The sequence below is a fragment of the Thunnus maccoyii genome, chromosome 1, assembly GCF_910596095.1.
Source record: "Thunnus maccoyii chromosome 1, fThuMac1.1, whole genome shotgun sequence".
Taxonomy (NCBI): domain Eukaryota; kingdom Metazoa; phylum Chordata; class Actinopteri; order Scombriformes; family Scombridae; genus Thunnus; species Thunnus maccoyii.
In genome coordinates, this window is record NC_056533.1 from 13996355 (window position 1) to 14023799 (window position 27445).

Below are 27445 nucleotides of genomic sequence, written 5' to 3' on the forward strand. Positions count from 1 at the left end.
TCTGCTTCTTTAATGTCAAATTTAAGAAAAACTCGATAGTTGTCGGGCCGCTGACTTGAGCTCCACTCAAACAGGCTGCACACACTCTGCGGGCCTCATCGGTCTGGGTTTTTAAGGTCACGGTTTGGTTCTTTCAGTCACTGCACAGTCAACCAGTGAGCTCCTGTACCGTCGGAGGTGAGGCCTCCATGTGCGTATGTGCACGTATGCATCTACGTATGCGAGCTGGATTCCTCAGCCATGTGACCGGCAATGTTCATCACTGTTTTTCCACATGTCTGTGATCAGCTGATTGCCTCCAGTCACAAGTCCATGAGGCCTGAAACTGTTTTCTAGTGAACCAAGTGTGTGTGTGTGTGTGTGTGAATGTCAAGTTATGACCACCCAATATCCACAACCACATTCTTCAGTCGTTCCGAGCTCGTATTTGTTGAACCGTTTGTTCCCACAACTTTGAAATTACTGACCATTATGCACCATGTGCTCATGACTGAAAACACAGATCCTTGTGTTTTCTCTGAGGTCATACTGTTTTAACTGTTCGCAGAAAAGAAGAGAAGTTGCTGCCCTGTCATCTTTCTTTTTAAAGGGTTTAAACTGAGGCAGCTCAAACCTCAAATCACTCGGAATCAAATTGTACTTCCAAATATAAAAATGTTTACTCCAGCCTGATCACACCAGGACACCTCAGGCTGTTTCATGTAAATTTAGAAAATCCAATTTGGTGTTTTAGAAAGATATGATTTATCATAATGACCCTGGTGCTGTCAGCATATATACTGAACTCCAAAGGGCATTAAAGTGAGAGAAAAGGAGGAGTTTTGGATGGAAATATGAAATGTCTCTTGGGAATAATTAGTATTCCTCGAGTGCTTTTTATCTCACTTTTCTTTTTCCTTCTTCTGTCCCTCAGTGTGCTCGGGTTTGGATCCCCGATGTCGAGGAGGTGTGGAAGTCTGCTGAGCTGATCAAGGACTACAAAAATGGCGACGCCTCTCTGCAGCTCATGCTGGAGGATGGAACGGTGAGCGCGACGAAGCGGGAGGGTTGGATGGGGATGAAAGCACCTTGCTTAAGCTTCAGTCTTTGCTTCTTCCTCTTCATATTCTTTTCCTTCCAGCTCTTTGTGTCGCTCTCTCTTTCCCTCCTCGCCTCAAAGACACTTCAAAGTGCTGCGTCTCATTAGCGGATATTGGTTTTACCATTAGCACTCTCCACAAATGAGACCAGCTTTCCACAAGGAGCAATTTAAATGTATAGCAGTAAATCTAATTCCTCAGCTGAGAATACAAACAGCTGCTAGCACACAGCTTTTACTCCCAGCTATCAGTAACAAGCAGTCATGTAAATGAATTTATGCTGCTAATAATTAAATATTTATTTGATAATATGTCTGCTGTCTCAAAAAACTTGTCACTAGTTTTCAATTAAATTATGTGGGCATTGATGCCATGAGCCAAGAGTGAAGGATATTTAAAGGAGTCAAGGTTATTTGTTCAACCAAATATCACATACCATGTCCCGTTGGGCTTTACAGGGCCATAACAGTAACGGCTTTCAAACCAGACCAAACTCTGAAAAGAGAAAAGAACAAATCCCCCCTAAATGAGTTTCTTTGCACTGCGAAATAAAGCCTTTTTGCAAGTTGACAGTCGAGCTTCTGCACTATGTCTATTACTGTATGTGTTTTGACACTGATCCAGATCCAAGTGTAGATATAAATCCTAAAAGCAACAGCACATGTTTACTGTTTAACTACATGAACTGTCAAACGCAGGAGAAGTAGGAGAGATAGATGGTTGAGTTTTATCTCAGTCGTGCCTCCATCTGCTGGCAATGAACAAAGGATCTGTGGTGTAAAAAAGATAAGTGAATGTGAGTGAGAATAAAAATTGAATCTTTGGGTTACATTCAGGCTCGGTCAGTGCAGCTGTCGCTGACATGAAGAATTACTGAGGAGCCTAAAGTGTCTGTAGGTGGCGACGCCTGGAGAAATCAGAATTCTGAACTTATATTATATTTCCATTCATTTATTTTATTCCGCCCTGAGAATGAGTTTGTGTTCATGTGAGTTCTTACATTTTAATACATGGTACACTAATAGTTACATCTTAATTGGTACAGTTCATCCAGACATCTTATCGCTCATTCTTTAAGATTTCATGCATCTTATTTCCCTCCTGTGTTGCTCTGTTGTCTTGCTCAGAACATCGATCACAAGCTGGACCCCAAGACGAAGAACCTGCCTTACTTGCGAAACCCCGACATCCTGGTGGGCGAGAATGACCTCACAGCGCTCAGCTACCTCCACGAGCCGGCCGTGCTGCACAACCTCAAAGTCCGCTTCATCGACTCAAAGCTCATCTACACTTACTGTGGTAGGCAGACACTCAACACACGACACCTTACTATATGTTGTCGGTGCTTTGCAATGAATTCATACCTCCAACTGACCAATGAGCAGTAAGATATAGAAGGTAGTGGCAGCAGTGAGTGAAGAGGTGAAACCCAATTCATTTTTTTTTTACATACTTGTTATGTTATACTAATCAGTTACAGTACTAATCAGTTATACAATGTTTTATAGTTGAATAGTTTAGCACTCCATTGATGTCTGTGACCTTCAATGATATTCATTGTGTTTATACTATAAGTCGATCATTGTTTGTTGTCTCATTCATCAGTTTAAATGTAGTTTGCGATTCTTATCAACTGCTTTCATTGATAAAACTTGCTCTTTGTAAGCCGTCAGAGAGACACACTCACTTCCATTGTAATATGTTATTGTTTGCAGTTCGTCTTAAGTCAAGACCAAACAATCAAGACCTTAAATACAAATTATGAAATGACTTATATTTCTTTTTCCATAGTCAATTGTTACATTGTGCTTGGAGGCTTCTCACCACCACTTACTGCTGTATTTTAAGGTTTTGTATTTACTCCAAATATAAAATTAGGAAAACATCAGGCAGTCTGTTTCAGTTTATTAAATTCAGTTTTGCAGAGTCGCACAAAACCCCTGCCAAGTTTTACTCATGACTGGGAGGAAGCCGGTTTGATCCTCGAACCTGCAGGATAAATCTGTGTTGGTAAAGTGAAAGAGCAGCGCTCACTCCTCCTTCATTAACACCACTGAGGTGTCCTTGAGCAAGACACTTAACTCCCAACTGCTCAGTGTCCAACACATGAGACTGGTTGTACTGGGCAGCTTCCAGGTGTGAATGTTTACAACTGTGTGATCAGGGCGTTCCTGAAAAAGAGAGCATTCCTCCTAATAAAACTCTACATAAACTCTAAATAAATAAAGGTTTTTCTCTCCTGTCTGTATATTTATCCTGTTCTATGCTTTTGTTTTTAACAAGCACCTTAAAATGTTTAAAAGCGTTTAAAAAGAGATAATGAACAATATGCAGCATAAACTTTATTACAATTCATACAGTCTCAGTTCTTTAAGAAGTATGATATCTGGTTACGGCCCATTTCAACTGCAGATCAGCTCATATCTTCCCTCTGTGCTCTGTGTCGTAGGAATCGTTTTGGTGGCCATCAACCCGTATGAGACGCTGCCGATCTACGGTACAGACATCATCAATGCCTACAGCGGTCAGAACATGGGAGACATGGACCCTCATATCTTTGCTGTGGCAGAGGAGGCTTACAAACAGATGGCCAGGTTTGTGTCACCTGAGTGGCCTTAGTTCTAGTCTCCTTGTTGCTCAGCCCTCCCTCTCTCTTCTGGGTTTGTAGGTCAAAGCTGAGACAGAAATAGCCTGGTGGTGGTCTCACCGTCTCACTCACTCTTTTAATCACTCACACACACCCCGAGTTTCTCTGCAGGAGCCAAACTGTAGACTCCCCCCTGGGAGTTTATGTCATCCACACGCTAACATACAGTACATGTATACCACTGTGTGCCAACTTTAATCAGCACTTAGATCATCTCTGCTTTACTTACACAGCGTTTGAAGCTGGCAGCAGTGAATAGTGACCATGTAGCACTGATAGCAAAAAGTTATACTCTGTGTGTGAGGACTTTACATTCAGTGTAGAGCTACACAATTATATTTATACTGTATATCAAGATCTTATTTTTCTATTTGTACAATTATTGTCATTGTTGATTTATCTGTTGATCATTTTCTCAATTAATTGATAAGTCGCTTGGTCTATAAAATGTCAGAAAATTGTGAAGACATGTTAGTCATTGTTTCCCAAAGCCCTAGATGATGTCCTCAAATGTCTTATTTTGTCCCAGCCAACAATCAGTAAGTCAAAGATATTTAGTTTACTGTCACAGAGGACTTAAGAAACCAGAAAATATTAATCAGTATTATATTATATTCATTTGAGAGGTTGGTAATGGAGAATTTTGACTTTTTTCTTTCTTAAAAAATGCCTAAATATTATTAAGCTATCAAAGTAGCTGGTGATAAATTTTCTGTCAATCAACTAATCAATTAATAGACTAAGGTCTAATTTGTACAATTTTGGTATTAATTAAGTGCTTAATTTCAACCTTAAAGACATAATATTTGAAAATAAGATACAAGGTTTGTGTCAGATTTTTTTTTAAGAGAGATGAATCAGTTTAACACGTTTTGTGAGACTGATCACAATAAGACTGATAATAGATACTAGATAAATACGGCGTATATGAGCCCAGTTCAAGCTGTTGTGATACACCACTTAAGTCAAGTCAAGTATCCAAGTCATGGATCCAAACCATGCTCTATAGACAGACAAGGAAAAAATCATCTAAAAACCTGAGGGCAAAGAGGGAAAAAAATGAAAGACATCATGAAAGAGGTTATTCAAAGAAATATCCTGAGACAGTAAGAGAAGCAATTGGAGCTTTGTGTGTGGACAAATGCCAATCTCAATAGAAAAAAAAATTGCATCAGCGCCAGACTCCCTACCATCAGCTCTGGAAGAAAGGTGGCACAGTATGAGAAGGCCGTGTTGCCTGAGGATTTGAGTCCTTGAGCTTGGAGGAGAGCGCTCTCCTGAGATATTAAAGCACACAAAGAAACAAGAAGGTTATAAGGTGTGTTACACCTGCTCTGCCTGTAGCCATTGAGAATGCTTGTTGATGATAGCATCACTTTCTGTCTGCCCAAGGCATAACCCTGGCATTGTTTGTGTCACACTCCACCTATTAAACTGTACAGGACTGCTGCACATAGCAATTACCCTTCACCTTTGCTTGATTTAACACATTATTGACTGAAGCAAGATGAAGAAAACACCCACCTAAAACATGCAGAGCCAATTGTTAGCTTCACTTGATTGATGGCAGTTTTTCTTGAGGCCTTAATCTTTGTCTGTCTGATATATACAGTCTTATATCTTTTTTTCCCAATCTATCAGGGATGAGAGGAACCAGTCAATCATTGTTAGCGGAGAGTCCGGAGCAGGAAAGACTGTGTCAGCCAAATACGCCATGAGATACTTCGCTACGGTCAGCGGCTCCGCCAGCGAGGCCAACGTAGAGGAAAAGGTCTTGGCTTCCAACCCTATCATGGAGGTGAGGACTAGATGCTGTCTGCTGACAAAGAGTTTGGATTGCATTCATTTTCACACTGTTACTCAGTGGTTGCTTCATCATCATCTATTTCTGTTCTGTTTTTTTCACAGCTTAGTAGGTCCAGAACGACTGTGTTGTTCTTCTGACTTGTTTTTCTAGTGAAATCATTTGGCACTATTTTGCACAAGCTAAAATACTGAAAATTGCAGTTAAAAACATTTACAGGAAATGTGTTGTTGTTGTGAAAGTATTTGTCCTGGCAGTGCGTATATATGTACGGATATTTGTGAATGATATGGGCTGAAGGTCTTGTTGTTTGTCCTCCTCTCCTCTCCTCTCCTCTCTGGCATTTACTTACTCCCTTCCCTTCAGTTTCTCCACCACACTGCGCCTTCCTGGCCTCAGGCTGCTCTCTGCTGTGATAACACAGGTCTTAAGTGTGTGTGTGCGTGTGTTTGTGTATTTCTTCCTGTAGAGTCATAGGGACAGGAGGAGGGGTTGGAGAGCTCTCCTGTGCCCATATGCCACTACCCCCCCACCCCCCCACCCCCTGCCATCCCCCACCCCATCCAACCACTCTGCTAACATCACTCTCCTCCCCGCCACCACTTTCACCCTGCTCGAGCCAATCAGAGACAAGCTAACAGAATGAATAGAAAGCTTTATTTCGTCGCAGTGATGTCACTTGAGCCTCTAAGCCTAAATGCAGAGTAGACGGTTGCATCAGCCTTTTCGATATTACAAAACCTGTATGTGTGTGAACATGTGCATGTGAGAGAGAGAGAGGGAGCGTTTGTGTGTGGTGTTTATATGCATTTGGCTGATGCAGGCAGAGATTGGAATACCTGCTCTGCTGAAAGACGCCTTGTTTGCAGTGAAAGACTGTGTGTTTGGCCTTAACTCAGCAAGCTCACACACAATTTAATTCTTCTTAAGCTGGCTGGTTGGACATCTTGGACGTGTGTGTGTGTGTGTGTGTGTGTGTGTGTGTGTGTGTGTGTGTGTGTGTGTGTGTGTGTGTGTGTGTGTGTGTGTGTGTGTAAGTGTGTGTGTTTGTATGCAGCCCCACCCATCTACTACAGTTCAGCGGGGTCATTGATCAATCCTGTATATTGAACTAAGGCTGCTGACCACAGATGATTGGTTTACAGACGTACTGAAGCTCAGCAGGAAACGTCCATCAACATGTATTGATCCAGCTCTTGTGTGTGTGTGTGTGTGGAAGAACAAAGGTCCATTAAAACATATTAGTGATTTTGGGGCTCCACAGTAGTTTAACGGTTAAGGTGCATTTACTGCATACCTGCAACATCCTCGGTTTGATTTCAGGAAATCCCTCTCTGTCCCCTGGTTTCATGTCTACTTCTCTACTGTCATCTGTCCAATAAAGGGGAAAAAATGCCAAAAAAGAAAAACCTACTAATGCTTTGTCATGTGTGGAGCAACCACAAATGATCTGCAGCCTGTTTCAGGTTGTAACCTACAGTATGAGAGATTCTGGTGTATTTAGAATTGGGTGTATATGCTGCTTTAGAGAAGTGTTCGTTCATTTTCACTGTAATAATTTGTTCCCTAATGCTGCTAATGTTTCACCACAGTGCCCATAACCACAATAACACTATATTATAATAACAATCTGTGCAAAAAAATACAGAATTCCTTCCCTTTGTGTGCAGTTTGCAAATGGTTAGTAAATAATAATTCACCACCTGTTCTGTCAAAAGTTGAACACTATCTTCATAATGTATTAACTGTTTTTGCCTCTGTGGTTTCCTTCAGGCCATTGGAAATGCAAAGACCACCCGAAATGACAACAGCAGTCGATTCGGGAAATACATCGAGATCGGCTTTGACACTCGCTTTCGTATCATTGGTGCCAACATGAGAACATATCTGCTGGAAAAATCTCGAGTGGTGTTTCAGGTGAGCACACAAACCCACATTAAAGTTTGTTGTATTTGTGGATATTTCTTTGACTTACATTCATTTTTTTTAACTTATCCCAGTCTGCCTCACAGATAACATGGAACAGAGTTAACCTTTGGACAATTATACATTTTATTCTGACCTCAACTCTTGAATGGAAATGACACACAGCACATTAAGCTTTTGTTCACTAAATGAACAACTGTCAGGTTGTGGAGTTTGTCAGACTTTTCAGAGCGCAGTCTAACATCACAGTGGCATTGTTGTATCCTTCAACCAGATTACCTGGGTTTCTGATAGCTAATTTCCTTCCTACTGAAGCGACCTTGAGCATGTTCCTGAACATGTTGTTGGTGAAAACAGGCTGTTCTGTAGCTGACCTCACACTCTGGCTTCTTGCAGGGTCTCAGGCGAAACACAATTTACTGAAAGGTCTGTTGATCTCTGATGTGTTACTGTCTAATGTGATTCACTCTCTGACATTGGAGGTGTTATTGGTATACAAGTCCTCAAGGCTTGTCAGCAGTTATGTATTTACAGTGTGTACTACACTCATAATGTAATGTATTCAGGGCTTTGTTGGCTGGCATGACAAAGGTTGTATTGCAGCCAAACATCTGTAAGGTACAGATTTCTGCCAGATATTGAACCATTACAATAAAACACTGGGATCTTATTCACCTGGGACAATTCTCTAGCTGGCTTTCAAACATGACAAGAAAAATACCTTTAAATTACAGCAGAGTTCAATTTGTTTCATATGTGTGTCGGTGTTTTGTGGATTTGACAGTCCAGCCTTCTAATGGAGCTAAAAACACAGTTTGTGTCTATTCTCTATCCTGTCTAAAATTCTTCTTTGATAATCAGCTTTTATGTGAGAAAGTTATTGAATTAACTTTTAGTTGCCTTGAAATGTCACCTTGATTATTAGATCCCTCCCTCATGTTGAAGCTGACGCATACGGTTAAACACTGTTCAACATTATATGACTTAACTTGTGTTGCTGCTTTGTTTTTGTGATTTATTGTTGTCACTAGAAGAAAAGTAGACTTTTTTATTACGTGTTGAGCCTCTGTATGTGGTAGAAAATATCTTGCTTTGTAATATTTTAGTGCTATTTATATGCTTGAAGTTTTCACAATTATGAAGAAGTGCAGTCAACCACACACACACACACACACACACACACACACACACACACACCTAAACAGTAACAATAAAAAGAATTGAACCAGCACCCATTTACTGTCAGTCTAACCCTGGTGTCCTTTAAAGCAGAAGAAGTATGCAGCAATAACTTCCTTCTTCACAAAGACAAGTAGGAGGAAACAAAGTGAACCCATCCTTTAACAATCCATCTGTGACACCGGCTAACAGCAGCAGCATTCCTTTCCTCTTCTCACCTCTTTCTCTCTCTCTGTCTGGACTTTTCAAACACATTCTTCCCAAAGTAACAATTTAATTTGTGTCCTTTTCTTGATAAAAATCTGTCTTTAGAGATGCCAAATCATTCTTTTTTATAACCTGTAGCTTTATATTTTGTGTTCTGCACACTTCATCATGTCCGTATTTTTATACATAGTCTTGTTCATCTCTTCTATTTTCTGTCTTGTCTCCTCTGTGAAGCCCTTTTTGAATATTGTTTTGAAAAGTTCTATAAAATTTACATACTTTTCTTGTTATACAGTTTTATTGTATATTCAGTAGGTGTGTTTGCTCACAGGTAGAGCCAGTAGGGCAGTATCCAGATAAAGAACAAGTATATTTTACACACACACACACACACACTCTGTTGTCCTAGACAGTCCTGTTGGGGAATGAGGATGTTGGCGGGAAAAACTGGATTACTTTCCCTGTCACATTTTTCACATGCTTGGCTCCAGTACCGCCCATTTATGTGTGTGTGTGTGTGTGTGTGTGTGTGTGTGTGTGTGTGTGTGTGTGTGTGTGTGTATGTTTGTTTGCATTCTGTGTTTGGGTGTAGCTGCACCAACATATGTCACAGGTGACTGCAACTTGAACTGTATTGTTGTATTATTTCTACTCATTTACGCCCCCTGAACAGACAGAGGCTCACCACACTGCCTTTTTTGTTGCAGCCTACAATTTAATAAAAGAGCAGCTTCAGCAACCACTGAATCACCTGTCCTTAGCCTAACCATTATTTTGCTGTGAAGTAAACTCACTCCAGGCCTGCTGTTTTCTGTTCAGATCATAGTAACTACGGTTGGTAAAGTCATATTGCTCTGGATATCCAGCAACAGCCATCACTATCTCCACTTGTTGTCGTCACCACCACAGAAGGCTCGTCTCTCAATTCATCCGATTGGACAACAGGGAAAAAAGGCAAATGACGTCTGGAGCTTTTCCGCTCTTGAGTTGAAGTTTTTTTCAACTCAAGGTGTTCAGGGCGCTCCTGCAAAAACTGTGAAAATGTGAGGCGCTCAGCAACGTAAAAGCAGCGAGCAAAAAGCTTCACTCTTATTGAAAACTATTACAAAAAGCCACCGCAGGCTGCTAAAAAGCACTCTGTCTGATCGGGGCCTTCCAGTGTGATCAATCAGGTTCCACATCATGAGTGGAATACAGGTTGTCGTCTTGTGTTTGATTGTCTGTATGTCTGGAGAAATATGAGGATGGAAAATAAGTGTAACATTCTCATCTGACTCAAAAACATCTGGTAACATGCCCCCCGAGCAAGGCTCTACATCACCAACTGCTTCTGTGGGGCTTCCAGATGTTAAACTTTCAAACTGTGTAGTTGTGAGGCTGGTATCATCATAAAGAAACAAGCAGATGCAGTTTATTTTACCCTGCATGAATGTCTGTAGGAATAAGACAACACAAAGCTTGTGAATAGGACCAAATATGTTTGTGACCAGTATTTATGTGTGTAAATAAGTAATAATTGTGTGTTAGTATTTACTTCACAGTGTATGGTCTTCATGTTTTCTTCTAGGCGGACGAGGAGAGGAACTATCATATCTTCTATCAGCTCTGTGCATCCTCTCATCTGCCTGAGTTCAAGAATCTGAAACTGAGTAAGTGTCATGCTCATATGTGTGCAGCCACACACACACACACACACACACATGCACATTTACAAACACAGAGCTGCACAGTTGACTGTTGGCTGTAACTGTTCATTCTCACCTACAAAAACAGTTGCTGAAAACTCTGTCCATTTTCTTACACCAGAGACCAACTCATCATTTTCATGTTTTTCTGAGTGATAAAAAGGGCTGCAGCACCCAAACACACATTATTATTGTCTTACCTTGAGTACTTGACCACAGCGTTACCGATAATCAGCAGTGAATACAGAGTAACGGAGCACTGTGCTTAACTGCAGTGGCTCTCCGCAGCAGGAAAACCGCCAGAACACTGAAAGTCCATTATTTCAGTGACTCATTGGCCCGCCAAACAACAAAACTATTAATGTTTCATTATGTCCTGATTGTCTCCTAGTGAGAGTCGTATTTAAACTGCAACATCTACTGGAACTGATCCTGACTTGGATCCAAGATGGAGTTCCGATTTAAAAATACCCCCCACCCTCCCCACCAATCTCTAAAAACTCTTCAGGGTTGAGTGAGGTGACAGTGAGGTGTCTCTGCCGCACATCAGATTTAATGTCAGTGTAGACGTATCAGATGATGCCCCTGCTGTAGGCAGGGTTCATCCACTCTGTGGTTGAACAGGCTCTCAAACAGAGCACACCCACTGTGGACCTGCACCTGCTCAGCCTAGTCATGGGACACACACACACACACACACACACACACACACACACACACACACACACACACACACGCACACACACACACACACACACACACTGCTGGCACTGTCACTTACAGCCACTCAGTTGGCTCTCTCGCTCGCACACACAAAGACAGCTGCTGTGTTTTCCTCTCCTGCTGACTTCCTGGCTCAGTAAATGGAGCGGTTGTCACAATCATGTCAGTGCCTCCGGTTGCCAGGCAACAAGCCATGCCTTAATTTGGTGTAAAGTGTGTATGAAGGAATTGATTGTTGTTTAAGTTGAGTTAACATATTTTTTTTACACAGAAGTGTTCTTGGTTTCACTTTGTTACTAAGAGCCCCAAGTCATCTGCAAAACCTCAATATGATGTCATTTTGACAGTGAAAATAAGCTGCTATGAAAGTTCACATCGCTATTGTGAGCCAGGGTTTAAAGATTTGATTTTTGCTGTGTAGCCATGACTTTAGTACAGATGATAAACATGATAGTTATTGTGAAACGTCCCACCTAAATGTAAGTAAGCAATAGTGAAGGACGAGGTGACAGAAAAATAAGTTAAAAGCTTTAATATGACAGCTGACATTCTGCTATCTGACGTCTTCTTGTGAGTATCCTTGTTAGTTCAGGTGTAGCGTAACAAATCAGGGCTGTTGCTACAGCTACCACTAGCACTGACTGAGAATGATGATTAAACCGTTGTTGCCAAGTACCAAGTATTTTCCCTGTGGTCATGGAGTATCATGAAACAGTACATAAGCAGTATATGTGATTTCTTAAATCAGGTACATGTTTTCTTATGAAGCTCTGCTTGATAAATGAGGATACTTTTAATAGCACAGTTCCACCTAAGTTGCTCAAAGTAAAACTGCACATCCTGCATTTTTTTTTAAGAATTTATTCACCCTCTGTTTCTCCACTCAGGCAGTGCAAATGACTTCCTGTACACCAGGCAGGGCCGCAGCCCCGTTATCGACGGTGTTGACGACACCAAGGAGCTCTGCAGCACCCGAAATGCCTTCTCATTGCTCGGTAACACAAACACACACTTGTATACAAACATACACAAATTAAATCTATATATACTTATTTATTTTTTAAGAACAGTCAAGAAACATATGACTGTTGGTTTATGTGTGTGTGTTTTGTCCTCTGCAGGTATTAATGAGTCCTATCAGAAGGGGTTGTTCCAGGTTTTGGCTGCTATTCTTCATCTGGGAAACGTGGAGATAAAAGACAGAGATTCAGACAGCAGCATCATCCCTGTGAGGATAAGATTTATACTTAAGTACTGATAGTCAGTGGGACACACGTTAAACAAATTTACAATCTTTCATCTTACATATGTGATGTGTGTTTTGATGTTTTTCCTTGTAGATATAGCTTTTATTTGTAGTATTTATTTATTTATGATCACATTTTTGTTCATTTTTGGGCTCAAAGTTAGTCCTCCTGTCTTCAGCTGTCCTGTTATGACTAGTTGCATATTCATTGTAGTGAAATATAGTAGCTGTCCATCTATTTCCTGCAGCGTCAGGATGATCATTCCTAGCTCACCTCCCATGTGACAAGAGTACCAGGTGGCAATTTTATAAAATATATCGAGGCATCGTACTCCTCTGTGGTTAAACATCTAAAATTACCAGTCAGCATTAATGACCTTTTTAAAATGTTTAGACTCTCTGAAAGCAATTACATAATAGAATATAGACTATTAAATTAACTGTGAATGTGATAGATGTAAAAATAAAAAGTTCCGTCAATTACAGCAGAAATCAAAAAGGAATATCTAGTAAAGATGTAATAATTCCAGTTAATAATGCTGTACTGCTTATTTGAACTACTTGAAAGCTCTTTTCATCAAGCTCAGGAGAAAAGGGCGTCACTGGGTTGCTGGACACAAGCATCCAAAAAGTACTAATCAAGAATTTAAGAAATTTTGTCAACAAGGGAATTCACGTTATCTGTCATCTTACTGGGTTTGAGCTGGACAGTGATCGAGATCTCCTCTTTTTCCTGCAGCCCAACAATCGCCACCTGACGGCGTTCTGCGAGCTGGTCGGTGTGACCTACCAGGACATGTCTCAGTGGCTTTGCCACAGGAAGCTGAAGACAGCCACAGAGACGTATATCAAGCCCCTCCCCCGTCTGCAGGCCACCAACGCCCGCGACGCGCTGTCCAAACATATCTACGCCAAGCTCTTCAACTGGATTGTGGAGCACGTCAACAAGGCTCTGATCACCAATGTCAAACAGCACTCCTTCATCGGGGTCCTCGACATCTACGGGTATGTTTGCGCATTGCTGGTCTGTGGGGGGGTGAGATTAATGTGAAAGAAGCAACTGTCTTAGTTTTTAGATATGGTACATTTGTCTGATTTGTCTGAATTTGTTAACAGACATTACAGCGCACTCCATAGCTTAATACACCAGTGAAGTAAATTGCACGGACTGTATTCCCCTATAAGGAATAAAGTTGGGAAATATGTGAAATAACATCAGGAATCATTTACCCAAGTATTAATGTGTTCATTTAACCAAGCAGGTCAGCTTTGTCAAAGATGTTCTCCAGTCCGTTGACTCCTCTGTTCTTCCTCGTTAGGTTTGAGACGTTTGAGATCAACAGTTTTGAGCAGTTCTGCATCAACTACGCTAATGAGAAACTCCAGCAACAATTCAACATGGTGAGCAGCATGTGTTGGATTACATTTACAGATGTGAGATGGTATTTTTAATTGTTTGATGGAAGTACGCAGCTAAATTTCCAACTCGTTTGTGTGTGATCACAGCATGTGTTCAAGCTGGAGCAGGAAGAATACATGAAGGAGCAGATCCCCTGGACTCTGATCGATTTCTACGACAATCAGCCCTGCATCAACCTCATAGAGGCCAAGATGGGCATCCTGGACCTGTTGGACGAGGAGTGCAGGGTACTTTTTCAAGCTTTTTGTGGCGTTCTTTCAAAAAAAAAAAACACATTTCAACCTGCATTTGTTGGCAAGACAACAACTATCTTATCTTTTAACAAGAGTCTTCATTGGTGCTAAAACTAAAACTACACAATTACATAATTCTTGATGAGTTATGAATACTGTTAGTGGAATAAAAACTTTCTCGTATATGTATACAAGCAGAGGTTTGTGGGTGGTGGTGGAACATCTCAGTGAGAATCCTCTGTCCTTTCACACCCACGCTCTGCTTCACATTATTGTCAGTTGACCTGTCAGAGCCTCCCACCACACACTAGACCCGAGTCTCCAACACCCACTTTGACAGTTCATATCAAAGTTCACCTGCAGGAAGGAAATGCAGCGTGAAACAATGACCACAGTTTTAATTATTGCATAACAACTTCGTTCTTTTCAGTTTACACAGTGAAACTGAGCATTAGGTTCCTTTCATGCACATTGGAGTTGTTGCAAAGCTGCTAATTGAATTTGTTAAGCTTTGATTCAGTTCAGTTTGATTGCGTGTTGCTATTGGTAAAGTTTCACAACTTCCACAGAGCTGTTTATGATGCAGAGCAAAGCTTTGGTTGAATTAATGTAAAGTTGTCAGAGTTAATATTCTGGTTGCAGCTGTGTTGAACATACTAGTGTAGAGTAAAAACAGCTCCATATCTGCACCATCTATATACTTTTATTGCTCAGCCAAACCATGCTAACTAATCTCTCTGTGGCTCTGAACTACTGCAAGGTCATTTTACAGGTTGTTGACATTTGAGGTGGTCCACATTGCTGACATTTTTGAAGAGTTACTGTACATGACCAGAAAAAAAGAATCCTGTGATAGATACCATCTTATTAAAAATGTTGTTTTTGTTGAGATGAATTATTACAATGTGTTTACAGCAGCAGATGTTCTACACATCATTTCCTGATCATTTCCATTATGTTTTATCCCTTTCTATACCAGATGCCTAGAGGTTCGGACGATTCGTGGGCTCAGAAACTGTACAACACCCACCTAAAGACATGTTCCCTCTTCGAGAAGCCACGCATGTCCAACCGAGCCTTCATCATCCAACATTTTGCTGACAAGGTATAGTTTATTGTTACTTTTCTATTGCTCTGACTCGGAATTTTGTTCCATTTAAAGCTAGAAAAGTAAAGGCATGGCAGGAAGTGGTTTGAAGGATTAGATGTTTGTGTTACAGTGTGCCTTTTTAGCTCAGTAGATAACATTTAGGAACAGATTGGCTGCAGAGGCTGCTGCAGTGCTGGTGTGAGATATTTTTAGGATAGCTGGAGGACGGATGACTTTTTAATGTTATCACTGTTTCACACAAAAAAGGCACTTTCGCAGTCAAGTGTTTAAGAGTGTTAGTGTGTGCTGCTGAAATTCACTTTGGTGGAATCAGATTCATGTCCTCTGAATCGCTGTTTGACACAGTGTTATTTTTTGATCCTCAATATAAGGTTACAGCTAAATGGGTCAAGGACTAATGCAGGCTTTCCCATGGGGGTCTCCTGATGTTAAAATGGGATCCCTCGGAAACATATCTGATCAAACATTTACAATGATTGATGTTTGCATTTTAAAAAGGAGCTTGCATCAGGAGGTTGGACTGTACATAGCCAACAGACCTGCAGACCTCACCCTAAACCTTTGGACAGTGTGAATACATGTGTTTCAGAAAGAATAATTCAAAAATCACAATATCCTGTCAGTGATGTAGAAATAATTAAACATTGGTTGGTTAGATAGGTGAATTTAAGACCTACAAGAATCTGACTTGGACCATAAATATGCAAGGGAACGCAGGTAAACTGTTGTCTCTAATTAGAAATGATTGATCAGAAAGTCTGTCCTCACAGTTTATTATAACACAAACTGTGCTCTCTTGTTGTCGAGCAGGTAGAATACCAGTGTGACGGTTTCTTGGAGAAGAACAAGGACACTGTAAACGAAGAACAGATCAATGTGCTGAAGGCCAGCAAGGTGAGGTGTACAAACACAGACACGTCTATCTTACACTACATAAAATCAGTCAAAGGTAGACCCTACTGAGGCATTATACTGCAGATTGTGTAGAGATCCATTTGAACGCATTAGTGTAGAGATTTCAAAGTGCTATGAAGCGTCATCTCATGGAGAGCTGTGGCACCTGGTCTGTGTGGAAAAATATTGTTTACTGAACAGAAGTTGCACCTGGAGGCTCAGGGAAGCAGCGCCCTCCGCTGGTCATGTGAAGATAATGTTGACTCCAGCAGCGAAGACTTATTCTCAACCCAAGAGATTTATTTTCAGAGAGGTTTAAGTTTATTTACTCATAACAAAGCTGAACACACATTGGACAAACATGACCCACAGAGGACAGATGTCAGTGTGATTTCTGCTGTATTTTCCACTTAATGTGAAATAATTAGCAGAAAAGCACAACCAGACCTAAATAAATGCAGTGTTATCATTATTATTATTATTATTATTATTATTATTATAGTAAAACACATGTATGCACATTGACAATTTGCATACAACACAATCTTTCACAGTGATTTTACACCAGTTATGCAAACAGGAATTTCAAAAATATCACAAATAAAAGATACCATAACTTCTTATTTTATGCTTTCATTGATTCTGTAACATTAATGTCATTTTTTTTAAACAGCAAATTGCTATTGAACTGGAAAACCTCTCTACACACACTAGCACACACACATACTATGCAGGAATTTAACATCTCGTGTGTGTGTGTGTGTTAGTCCTGGTCGAGGATCAGTGTGTAAAACCCTCATGGGTCAAAAGGGACCTAAGCCTTTAAATCCTCGCTGCAGTTTTGGCTCCACACACGCACAAGCACGCACACACACACGCACAATAATGCAGTGTGTTTGTCCAAAATGCTCACAGTGACCTTCGACTATTCTCTTATAGACCTCAACAAGAGCAGAGCTGGGTAAGGGTTAAACTATCGTCTGCTCTAACCTCTAATACAACCACTTAACACACACACACAAACTCATGGACATATAGTCTGGATGTTGCCATGGAAATCAGTGAGACTTAAACAATTGGGATTAAATGGTAATGGCCTTTTAACAAGATTTAGTCTAATTAGGTTTTGTTTTAGTTCTCTGCTAAGCTTATCCCATCATTCCTGGTGTGAGTGTGTGTGTGTGTTTTCTAGCTAGCTACCTGATTGTTTGCTCATGTTTTTTTCTTTATCTGGCACACACTCATTTTATTTTCTGTATCAAACATAAATACTTGATGCAACAGTCAGAGAAAGAGTGAAAAAATTGTTTTGTAAATATTTTAACTATTTTCATTGCATTGCCATATAACACATCAACATATAAAGATGAGGAGACAGAATAGCTGCTGTACTAAAATTCAGAATATAAATAATTGTACATTTACTCAGTATAAGGCATTTAAACAGTTGTTTTTGACTGAATGAACAGAATATGTAACAATGAAGAATGTCTTAAGGGCAACACACACTGGCAGCATCTTGATGCATGTCATCTCAGGGGGATACACTGCTGTCCCGTTTCCCAGCGTTGATGCACATCTCTGGGGACTGCAGGACAGAACGGACCTACAGTAGTCGTCTAAAGCCTCAGCATACTCTGTGCTCCGGATGTCTGACTGGAGTCCAACAATTAAATATTCCTAATGCAGGCGATGCTTGAAACTGCACTGGGACCTACAAGACACACAGGAGTCTCACATTCAGGCCAACGTCTGCTTGCTAGTCTAATCAATACTGTGCATTCAAGAAATGCCTGATGCAGTGATTTCCCATGATGCACTGTGATCCCGGAGTTTGATCATAATGACAGCAGAGAAAATACCAGCCAGTCTTGGCATCTTTCATACAGAGGCATACTTCATTTGTGATATGAAATGCATCCCAAAGTGTCGTGAGTTGGCTCTGAGTAAAAATCATCATCCCATCTTTTCATTACGTTACTCTTCATCATTAGTCTGCCTGCTTTTATTTCCTTTTCGATTTGAATAATAGATGTGTATCATGTATGGTGGATGGGGATGAGAATGATTTTGACCTTGAGCTTTTGGGTTTGTTTTTTTTCTTTAAAGTTTGGGTGTCCGTTAACTTTTCCTTTTAATGTCATTGTGTTTCTGTGTTTGTCACTGTGTCTCCATATGTTGTCCATGTATGTTTGGTTCTGTCCTCATCATGACAACCCTTCCCTGCCAGCAGAAGGTAAACTGAGGCGTTCTTACAACGCTGGTCCGCCTGTAGCTCTTTCTTTAGCTCCTATTATTTATTTTTTTTCTTCTTTATCTTTCCTCCTTCCTTGTCTATCTCTGGTTATTATCACTCTAACAGCACTGAAGAGATTGAAGTTGTGTGTGTGTGTGTGTGTGCCTTTGTTTGCTGCATGGGGAGCACTAAAGGCACTCTGGGAGGAGAAAAGGGGATTGGACATAAAAACAAGGGACAAAGGAAGGAGGGTATTTTTTATTTTTTCAGAATGATGCTGAGAGCGAGCAGCACGCAAAGCCTTTGTGGCTGTGGCTGTCCTGCTTAATGACGCTGGCAAGAGAAGCAGCATGGCACCGCTCTGAGCGCAGCAGGAGGACCTGACGCTGCGCACATAACAGCATCCTCCTCATATAACCTCACGGTTATATGGTACATATCTGATGTGTGTGTGCTTTACTAAAGGGCATACATTATACATGATTTATGTCATCAAGTCATATATGGCAACAGCATAATGTCATATATGACAGAACATAACCTTTTTATAACATTGTAACAATTCTCTGACTTTGAATGAGTTTAACAAATGCTAATCAACAAATCAAACACTTCACTTTCCAGCTGACTTTGTGTCAAAATGTTGAGATTAATTAACTCATGTGAAACTGTCACTACACTTAACAGACATTTATATTAAGTTTTATACATTTATATTCTTTCCTAGAGAAAATAAGTCAAACTTGTGGCAAATGCTCAAAATGTAGCTGTCATCCTGCTTTGTGAGCCCATGTGCACTACGCAGTAAGAAAAATCCAAGCGCATGCCGTATAAGAAATAATTATAATACATTTTTACTCACACGTATGTGATCTACAGTGATTGCGCTGAAGCTTAATTTAAGTTTATCCAGTGAGAAATGCTTTGTCTTGATCTAATTTTTCAGTAAAACAATACTGCCTGCAGTGTCTCGCGCTGCCGTCAGCTGTTTGTGATTCTTATTGGGCTGCTGTTCCCAGTTTGACCTGCTGGTGGAGCTGTTCCAGGATGAGGAGAAAGCTACCAGTCCAACTGGCCAGGTCCCCGGGACCGGAGGCCGGACCCGCCTCAGCGTCAAACCAGAAAAGAGCCGCGAGACGAGCAGCAGGGAGCACAAGAAGACTGTTGGCTGCCAGGTTGATATTTCTCTCCAGTTAAGGTTTTATTTTTAGACTAATGCTGCAGATTTTGGCAGAAGTGAATTTGCAGCACAGTTTGAGTTTTATATCCAGTCATATGCCTGCACATCAAACATCCATGATAGATATTTATATAGGTGCCCAGGTGGCTTTAATAGCACAAAGGAAAGTTGATTAACTCATGCATTTGGCTGAACATCAATATGTTTTATGTTCTATTTACAGAAATGCCTTTTGTTTAAATTCACTGTCAAGGGGAAAAACTAGTTTATTTTCTGGTCAGTTGTTGTGGCAGTCACATAAAAAAACATTTAGAGAACTAATTTTTTGAGAGGACTGGAAGGATTCGAAACTTAATCCATTCTACAGATAAGAATGATCTCCATCCAAATTTGTTTTGATATTGATTAAAAATGCTGCGAGTGATTATAACAATGATCCAAAGCACATGCACTCAGCCCATATTCATAGTACAAAAGAGTTGATGACTGCGTTTGAAGAATATTTAGCTTGAGGAATACTGATACCTCCTGGTTCCAGGAATATCATCAACTCAATGGCTTGTCTGTCAGGACAGATGAGCAAAGGCCGGAGTTCCAGTCCAATCTTGTATTATGGAATAGCTTAACTAGTTTATCTGATAACAGAAGAAAGGATAACAAAGGATGTTAATCTAGGCATCATAATTCCTAATTTCAATAATTATTACTCCAACAAAGGTAATTAAACTTCAAACACAGTTACTATGTAAACCTAGAAATGTAGAAATAACCGTCCCACTAATTAAACCTAATCGGTACAGCAAATAAACTACTAAAGCTGCTATAATTGCATTTTAAACCAAATGAAACTTACATATCATATACACAGATCAAACTATTCTGATGACACATCCACATGAGGCCAGCCAGCTTCTTTGTTCTTAAAAGTTTGCCACAGGTGAGCTGGCAGCCTATATTGATTCTGAGGCTCCGCCCATGCAGGAAGCAGTGAGGCAGGTAGAGGAAGGTTAGAGGGGGAGGGGATTCTCCACAATGTTGTTGATGATGATGATGATGCACCTCTCTTGTAGTTTCGTAACTCTCTTCAAATGCTGATGGACACTTTGAACGCAACCACTCCGCACTACGTCCGCTGCATCAAACCCAATGACTTCAAGTTGGCGTTCTCGTGAGTCTGCATCCCATCTGTTTATGAAAAACTATGCATAATCTTAAGTGAATTGTTGCTCTCAGTTTTCTCTTTTTTTCATACTCTCCGTCATCTTAGCTCAGGTATGACTCATGGTGGTCGTATTGATTGTGATTATTCGCTATTGGCAGGTTTGATCCAAAACGTGCAGTGCAGCAGCTCAGAGCCTGCGGTGTCCTGGAAACGATCCGCATCTCTGCTGCAGGTTTCCCATCCAGGTACCGATGCATCCCAGCAACTCTGCTCCTGCTTCACATAAAACCTCATATGTTTAGTATGTGTTGCCAGCTCATGCAGGGTTCACCTTATCTGCCATGTTCCATCACTCAAGCTGCATATGTTATTAGCTTGTATTTTAAAAACAATCTGGCTTTTCATGCTGGTCTGCTTAATGCATTTTTAGATAGTTTCACTGCTGGAAACCCAATAATTTGAGCAGAATGTATAATTAAAGATCCCCTTCGGACAAACATCATTCTGCACAACGAAGCTCAAACTTTCAAGTGAAGTAACAAACTAAAAAAAACATTTATAGTGGAGGGAGACTTTAAATAAAAAAATACATTTTCTCAGCACAAACACACATCATGGTTCCTATTGGAATACTTGGAATATCATGAAATGTGAGAACAAATAAAAAGGAAAAGAATTCAGTTGTTTTTCTCCGTCAGTCAGGATGGGTTACATTACAGGAATACATCAGAATACTTTTAACTGATCTAAACATGTATACAATTATGTACTGTGGAGTAAACTGTGGCTCTCAGCAATTTTACTTGGGTAAAAATGTTTTTGACAGAGAAAACTAAAGAATAAGATGTTTAGGTCACTGAAGTCTTATGTCTGGTTTTATTTGTGTGTCTCAGGTGGACATACCAGGAATTCTTCAGCCGTTACAGAGTGCTGATGAAGCAGAAAGACGTGCTCCCTGACAAGAAGTTGACCTGCAGGAACGTTCTGGAGAAACTTGTGCAGGTCAGACTATCAGGCTTTTTACCTTTCCTCTTAAAAATACCTCTTTAAACTTCAACAATAAAAATTAAGAAATGTACTCTTATTCGTGTTGCCTACAGCATTTAAATCATTACTAGATTGTGAGTTTGGTTTTGCATTTTATTTGAGTTTATACAGTAAGCTTGTCTCTTTTTGTTCTTCTGATTGATGTCTTACTCCTGACCTCTGCTCTTGTCTTCCTTCAGGATCAGGATAAATACCAGTTTGGTAAGACCAAGATCTTCTTCAGGGCTGGCCAGGTCGCTTACCTGGAGAAGTTGAGGGCAGACAAGTTGCGTGCTGCCTGCATCCGCATCCAGAAAACCATCCGCTGTTGGCTGGCACGCAAGAAGTATCTGCGCAAACGCAACGCTGCCATCACCATCCAGAGGTTCACCAGAGGATACCAGGCCCGCTGGTGAGTGACCTGCGAACCTCATCCTCACCTCAGAACAGCCAGACACAAGAGACATTTGACTTTTTTTGACCAATTTTATTACTTTAATGTCAAGACAATACAGGGTAAAATTATTTATTTTGAGGACTACCGTAATTAAAGACATATAAAGCTTTAATGGTAAAATTTTCAAGTAATGTTAAAAGCACACACACGTTAATATCAAAGAACAGAAACTTACCTTCACTTGTCTCTCCTCAGCCTGGCCAAGTTTCTGCGTCGCACTCAGGCAGCCACCATCATCCAGAAGTACCAGAGGATGTGCGTGGAGAAGAAACGCTACAGGCAGAAGCAGGCTGCCGCCCTGGCCATGCAGACGATCCTCAGAGCTTACATGGCCCGGCAGAAGTATCAGGCGGTAAGACACACACACACACACACACACACACAAAATACTGCAAAAAATAATCATCTTAACTGGTCTTTGTATTATTAAGTCCTGAAATCCAGTCTTTCCTAAAACTACAAGAAATAATCTGAAAACATCATTACATATCCAGTAAAAATGAACAGATTTCAAGAATTTTGTTGTTGATATTGGTGCAGTTATTTGCCATATTCTTATTTCATCTCACTGACACTCACTTCAACAAAAATCCTTGTTCTGCTTTTAGATTAATTGGAAATATCACAGAATGGATTATTGAGTTTATAGTTAAATCCAAAATTATTTGACGCTGTGAGAGATCCGCATTAGCTCTAATCCCTCTCTGCCTCCCCATAACTGTTTCTGTGTCTGTCTGCAGCTGCTGCGGGAGCACAAGGCGGTGATCATTCAGAAGCACGTTCGGGGCTGGTTGGCTCGATGCTGGTACAAGCGTTGCCTCGTCTCCCTCGTCTACCTGCAGTGTTGCTTCCGCAGGATGAAGGCCAGGCGCGAGTTGAAGAAGCTGAAGATCGAGGCTCGCTCGGTGGAGCACTTCAAGAAACTCAACAAAGGCATGGAGAACAAGATCATGCAGCTGCAGAGGAAGATCGACGAGCAGGTGAGATTCACTTTTTCTGCTTTCCCTTGCTTGTTTTTTACTTTGTCTTCAACTATTGATGTATTTTTGTCATTTGGGATGTCTGACTATCTTGTTTGATCTATCCAACGCCTCCAGAACAAGGACAACAGGTTGATCAGCGACAGGCTAGCTGGTCTAGAGACTTCCTACACAGCAGAGAGCGAGCGGATGCGTGGCGAGCTGGGCCGACTGCGCGGGGTGGAGGAGGATGCCAAGAACAAAGGCAACCAGGTGAACTCCCTGCTGGAGGAGCTGGAGAAGCTGAGGAAGGAGCTGAGTGCCACGCAGCAGGAGAAGAAGACTATCGAGGACTGGGCACAAACCTACAGGGACGAAATGGAGAAGGTTAGACGGGATTCACGTTCACAGCTGCCCATTTACACATTGTTGTCCTGATCCTCTCCTTATGTAGAGTGAATGCACAGTAATGTTCCTCTCCTCTACTTTATGTGTGTCTTTCTCTCTCCTTTTGTCTTTGTTTGAGATCAGAGAAGTTCACTTTCAATTTACTGAACTTAAATCATTCCTGAGAGGTCGACTGTATATTAGAAACCTTCTCCTCAAACATCCTCTGTTGTGTTTCTTCCTGTTAGTTTTTTTTTTTACAAAGACCTATTACATTAGCTTACGGTCAATTGAACTTGCTCCTAACGAGTAGAATCTCCCATAGAATACTTGAAATATACATCACAAAATATGTTTTGCATACGTATGGCTATTGGCATCAGAGGCAAACGGTTTTTCCCCAATTTAGGAGCCACAGAGAACAAGGGGGAGATGGGCATGTGGTGGGCTCAGAGGGCAGAGTTGCCCTGGGGCAGGTGAGCACAGGAGATAGAGTAGTGTGTCAGTGTTTTAGCCACTGTGTGTGTGTGTGTGTGTGTGTGTGTGCACTCTGTGTTTGTCTTTCTCTGTCTGTGTTTGAGAGTTTGAAAGTCGGAAAACAGCCAAACTGAATGGAGAGATTGTTTCAGACCCTTAACTACTCTGTCCAGACAATTGCAGGCTTTGACCTTGATCCTGATCTGAAAGACCTTCAATCTCTAAAGTCTTTATTGAAGAAATCTCATAACATGACATTCCAGTCCAACTAGATGAATCTCCAAAACGTCAGCTCTGCGGTTGGCTTGTAATTTAAGTCACTTATTGAACTCTGTGAGGACATTCAATCAATAATTGAAACTTTATGTCTTTGCTTTGTTCATCATAATCTTCTCTTGAGACTTGAGAGTTATAGTAATGTGTTAAATAAGCGAAACAAGCGGGTCAGTCGAATTGTTGTAGTTCTGCTTCACAGTATCCGATTTACACAAGACATCATTTAAGGATCATATTTTTCTGCATGTGTTTCTATGTGTGTGTTTAGATGGTATCAGAACTGAAGGATCAGAATGGCTCGCTGAAGAAAGAGAAGGACGACTTGAACAGATCGATTCAGGAACAGAGTCAGCAGATGACAGGTACGCAAACATCACCACATAAATCATACAGTCGGCCTGCAACACATCCGTCCAGTCATACTGAAACATTTAAAAATCTCCTAAACTATATACTTTAAAAAAATGTTTCTTCTTCATGTTTTATTCTTCCAGAGAAAATGGCTCGTTTGATAGCAGAGGAGACTCAGCAGCTGGAGACGGATCTGAACGAGGAACGGTCTCGCTACCAGAATCTCTTGACAGAACACCTTCGCCTCGAGGAGAAATACGACGACCTGAAGGAGGAGATGGCTCTATCCTCGGTGAGGAGCACACGCACAAACAACTGTTCATTACTTATGAGAGACGTCTGTATCCATGTGCACAGTCAGACACATTTCTATACTGACATTTCAGCTTGTTAAACATGTTATTCATTTTGTCATATTTCTTCCCAACATCAGATTTGCTTTCATCTGCAGGCGCAGCAGCAGTAATTTGAGTTCACTGGTTTTCTAAACGCTGATTTTCCCTCCCATTTGTAGAACGTCTCCAAGCCTGGCCACAGGAGAACAGACTCCACCCACAGCAGCAACGAATCAGAGTACACCTACAACTCAGAGTACGCCGAATTGGAAGAAGGTTCCCGTGCCGCCGAAGTAAGCAAATCCGCGTTAAATACATGCTCATTCAATAAAAGGAAAAATACAGTGACATGGTTAAAGTAAAGCATCGTTTTAATTGCAGTTTAGGTTGTCGATCAGCAACTTAGTGCTGCTGCTGCAAAAAAAAAAAAGCAACTGCGTTTATGCCTTTTCATGTAAACACTGACATTTAAATACTTTTCACATGGGGAAGAGGCTTTGTCCTAATATTTACATGTCATGCAGGATGTGACACGAGGAATAGACACCCCACTGACCCTCAAGCTGCAGAAGCGTCTTACAGAACTGGAGCAAGAAAAGCAGTCGCTGCGCAACGAACTGGAAAACAAAGAGGAGCAGTTCCAGCGGGCTAGAGCCAGGGTACACAAACATATATATATATATATATATATGTATATATATATATATATATATATATATATATATATCACTTTATTAACAAATTATATAAGTTGTAAGCCTTATTTTAGTGTTAACCTACAGTAAAGGATTGTAAACACAGAGTAATGCTAGGTTAGTGCCTAATGAAAAGCTCTTTAATACCATAATATATACAATATATTATATTATTTTAATATAATAGAAGGCTTTTCATCATTACGTGCATCATTAAAGATCACCTCATCACCATGATTTGCTCCTTGTTTTAGGATGATGCAGAGTTTAAAAAGGCTCGGGGGGCTGAGCTGGAGTACGAGTCCCTCAAGGTAAGTTGTCAGAGGGGAGCAAAGTAGAAACGTTGCCACACTCTAACTTGATAACATACAACTTTTTATAACTTTACAAAACCAGACAACATATTTCATGACCGTAACCCCGAACCCTTTCACCTCTCAGCGCCAGGAGCTGGAGTCAGAGAACAAGAAGCTGAGACATGACCTGGCAGAGATGAGGCAAAGCCTGCTGGGTCACCCAGCTACAGGCGCCGGGGCACCGGGCTCCCCAGCTTACAAGGTGCTCTTGGATCAGCTCAACGCTTCCTGTGAGGAGCTGGAGGTCCGCAAGGAGGAGGTGCTGATCCTGCGCTCCCAGCTGGTCAGCCAGAAGGAAGCAATGCAGCACAAGGTAGCAACGACATTTTACTTCCTGTGTGTCATCAGTGTTCGGAGAGGGAAAGTACATCAGCATGTTCATCACCTTTGTTCAACGTGACTTCACTATAAAATACAGCAACCAGAAAACGACTCGTAATTATCCACATTTAAATTAACATTTGGGAACAGTGGTCACATGGTGCCACCGTTTTTTGACAAGCGTTCATCGTAACCAGAGAAATATGAAAGTAGATGTTGGTGGATAGTATCACACTTGCTTGTTTCCACCTTCTGACATTTGTGTGTTTTCACCCCTGTCTGTTTCACTGTTTGTCTGTTTGTTAGCAAGATATCCCAAAATGAAACAAAGGGATTTGAAAATTTTATGTTTCATAAATAATTCTTATACTGTGGTCATGTACTCAAAGAAAACCTGAAGATCAAACACTTTCTATCTTTCATCCATTTGTTTCTGAAAGACAATCGATGAACAAAACATTACTTGACATTTGATTGATTTTTGGGTCAAAATTAAATCACACCATTGTTCACACTTTATGTAGTTAATGTTTTCACTGTGTTTAACTCTCCTGTCTCCACCTTCTCTCCTCCATCCACGCTCTCCCACAGGATGAGAAGGTACAGTTAAAAACTGCATCATGCATGAATGTTTGACACTTTTTTGTGGTGTGTCTTGTTTATACAGTAAAACCTCCTTAGATTGACATTTTGATTTTTAAGAGGCTTTACTTTTTCTAGAATGGAAAAACTTCCTCTCCCTCTGTCACTGCTGTATTACTTTTTCTACCTCCACGTCCTCAATGAAACAAGTTAACTCTTGTTCTCCAGGAGGGAAAGTGGTTAAAACAAAGAATTACAATGGAACACAACTGCAAAACTTTGAACATTAAACTAATATCACTCCACAGCAGCTGCATTGGCGATGCTGCCCGCTGATGTATCTGCACACAGTTTTTGGCTGGACCACAACAGCTCTATAAACGCCGCAGTCTGTGACTGACTGAGTGATGAATTTACACCATTGGTCGGCCGAATGCTGCCACTTCCTCTATCTGTTTCAAATTAAAAGCCCTCTAGTGATCTTGTTGTTT

At 40.8% G+C, this 27445-nt stretch overlaps 1 protein-coding gene and 1 long non-coding RNA gene across 5 annotated transcripts in view; one reads left to right on the plus strand and one right to left on the minus strand.

Moving 5' to 3' along the window:
* Window positions 1-27445, plus strand: part of myo5aa (myosin VAa) — a 51727-nt gene that overhangs the window by 14870 nt on the left and 9412 nt on the right. For 2 of the 4 annotated variants that reach the window (XM_042392355.1, XM_042392242.1), the window contains exons 2-29: window positions 914-1024; window positions 2207-2378; window positions 3529-3673; window positions 5368-5524; window positions 7304-7447; window positions 10410-10491; window positions 12138-12245; window positions 12372-12478; window positions 13236-13501; window positions 13816-13897; window positions 14003-14143; window positions 15129-15254; window positions 16071-16154; window positions 19410-19565; window positions 20641-20738; window positions 20891-20977; window positions 21626-21734; window positions 21959-22170; window positions 22411-22567; window positions 22956-23195; window positions 23313-23561; window positions 24583-24676; window positions 24809-24957; window positions 25180-25293; window positions 25525-25659; window positions 25950-26006; window positions 26137-26364; window positions 26964-26972. In XM_042392355.1, the coding sequence (XP_042248289.1) occupies window positions 914-1024; window positions 2207-2378; window positions 3529-3673; window positions 5368-5524; window positions 7304-7447; window positions 10410-10491; window positions 12138-12245; window positions 12372-12478; window positions 13236-13501; window positions 13816-13897; window positions 14003-14143; window positions 15129-15254; window positions 16071-16154; window positions 19410-19565; window positions 20641-20738; window positions 20891-20977; window positions 21626-21734; window positions 21959-22170; window positions 22411-22567; window positions 22956-23195; window positions 23313-23561; window positions 24583-24676; window positions 24809-24957; window positions 25180-25293; window positions 25525-25659; window positions 25950-26006; window positions 26137-26364; window positions 26964-26972 (3819 nt within the window). Of the gene's footprint in view, window positions 1-913; window positions 1025-2206; window positions 2379-3528; window positions 3674-5367; window positions 5525-7303; window positions 7448-10409; window positions 10492-12137; window positions 12246-12371; window positions 12479-13235; window positions 13502-13815; window positions 13898-14002; window positions 14144-15128; window positions 15255-16070; window positions 16155-18387; window positions 18391-19409; window positions 19566-20640; window positions 20739-20890; window positions 20978-21625; window positions 21735-21958; window positions 22171-22410; window positions 22568-22955; window positions 23196-23312; window positions 23562-24582; window positions 24677-24808; window positions 24958-25179; window positions 25294-25524; window positions 25660-25949; window positions 26007-26136; window positions 26365-26963; window positions 26973-27445 lie in introns of all 4 variants that reach the window. The other 2 variants (XM_042392203.1, XM_042392299.1) reach the window with 2 other exon arrangements.
* On the minus strand, window positions 17459-20634 carry LOC121883962. Its single transcript, XR_006092281.1, has 2 exons — window positions 20424-20634; window positions 17459-17868 (listed from the first exon to the last, which is right to left on the minus strand). It is a non-coding gene; the product is annotated as an uncharacterized LOC121883962 (long non-coding RNA).